Source organism: Suricata suricatta, chromosome 9, assembly GCF_006229205.1.
Source record: "Suricata suricatta isolate VVHF042 chromosome 9, meerkat_22Aug2017_6uvM2_HiC, whole genome shotgun sequence".
Lineage (NCBI taxonomy): Eukaryota > Metazoa > Chordata > Mammalia > Carnivora > Herpestidae > Suricata > Suricata suricatta.
In genome coordinates this window covers 72,937,891-72,938,964 of record NC_043708.1, presented here as the reverse complement: position 1 = coordinate 72,938,964, position 1,074 = coordinate 72,937,891, and the positions used below count along the sequence as shown (strand labels likewise).

The 1,074-nt window shown below is 35.2% G+C and overlaps 1 protein-coding gene across 1 annotated transcript in view; it reads right to left on the bottom strand.

Annotated features, from left to right (window-relative positions):
• The window catches only part of LOC115302265 (olfactory receptor 4K15-like), a 9,238-nt gene extending 8,981 nt beyond the window's left edge, over window positions 1–257 (bottom strand). Inside the window, exon 1 of the mRNA XM_029952217.1 lies at window positions 206–257. Coding sequence (XP_029808077.1) covers window positions 206–257 — 52 coding nt within the window. The remainder of the gene's footprint in view (window positions 1–205) is intronic.
• Between the last annotated feature and the right edge of the window lie 817 nt (window positions 258–1,074).

Genomic DNA, 1,074 nt, shown 5'->3' with positions numbered 1-1,074 from the left:
TTTTTTTTTTTTTTTTTTTGGCCATCAGTGGCTTTGGAGAACAGTTTTCTTGTGTGGTGCCCTGAGTGTGTGTTCACTCTTCCTCTTTTTTTTATTCTCTCTCTAGCTACTTTCAGGGGGAGTGGTTTTCTTGCACGAACACAAGGCACTGCTCAATCTCCCTGCTCTCTTTCTCCTTTCCATGAAAAGGGCTTCTATCCCTCACTGGCACCATGGCTCTTCTGTCCCCGGTTCACTTCTTTCCATGTGGCTGCCATATTCTCTCCCTCAAATTAGCAGGTTGTACTATTAATCCTCACTCAGATCAATTTCCTAGTGTTCAAAATGGTTTGAAATGGATCTAGTTGTGTTTGAGGGATGAAAGAAGCCCAGAGTCCCTTACTACTCTGCCCTCTTAACTCCTAAATCAAAGAAAATTTATTTTAGTTATTGTCTCAAAACTGATGCATTTAACAGATATTTTGAATAAAAATTTTAAACATAAAATATTATTTATATTGTAAAATGCTACAATATAGATTAATAAAATGGAAAATAAAGGTTATAGAATACTTTTTAAAAAATAAAAGAAAATGAAGAATAGAAATAAAAAGATACTGCCGAAACAAAACCCAACAGAGAGCAGGAAGAGTGGGGGGGGGGAAGCAAAAAAAGGGAAGATAGGGAAAAAATAGCAAGATGATAGATGTAGGGCAATTTAAATGATTAAGCTATCTGTAAATGAGCTAAGGACTCTACTAGATGTCTGATATTGCCAGAATGAAGCACAAGATCCAATATTTTGGTGTTTACAAGGAATCCACTTTAAAGACACAGGCAGCTTCAAAGTAAACAATGGGAGGAAAGATCATGCAAACAGTAATTAATAAAGGAACTGAAGCAGTAGCAATATTTGAATCTGAAGATTTCAGGCCAATGAATATCACCTAGACTACAAAGAGATGTTATAATTTTAAATAGCTCAATCCATCAGGAAGATGTAACGATCCTAATCTATTTGTACCTAATATCCAAGCTTTATAATTTATGAAGGCAAACATTTCTTGTTACTGAATTAGATTTCCCAACAGATTG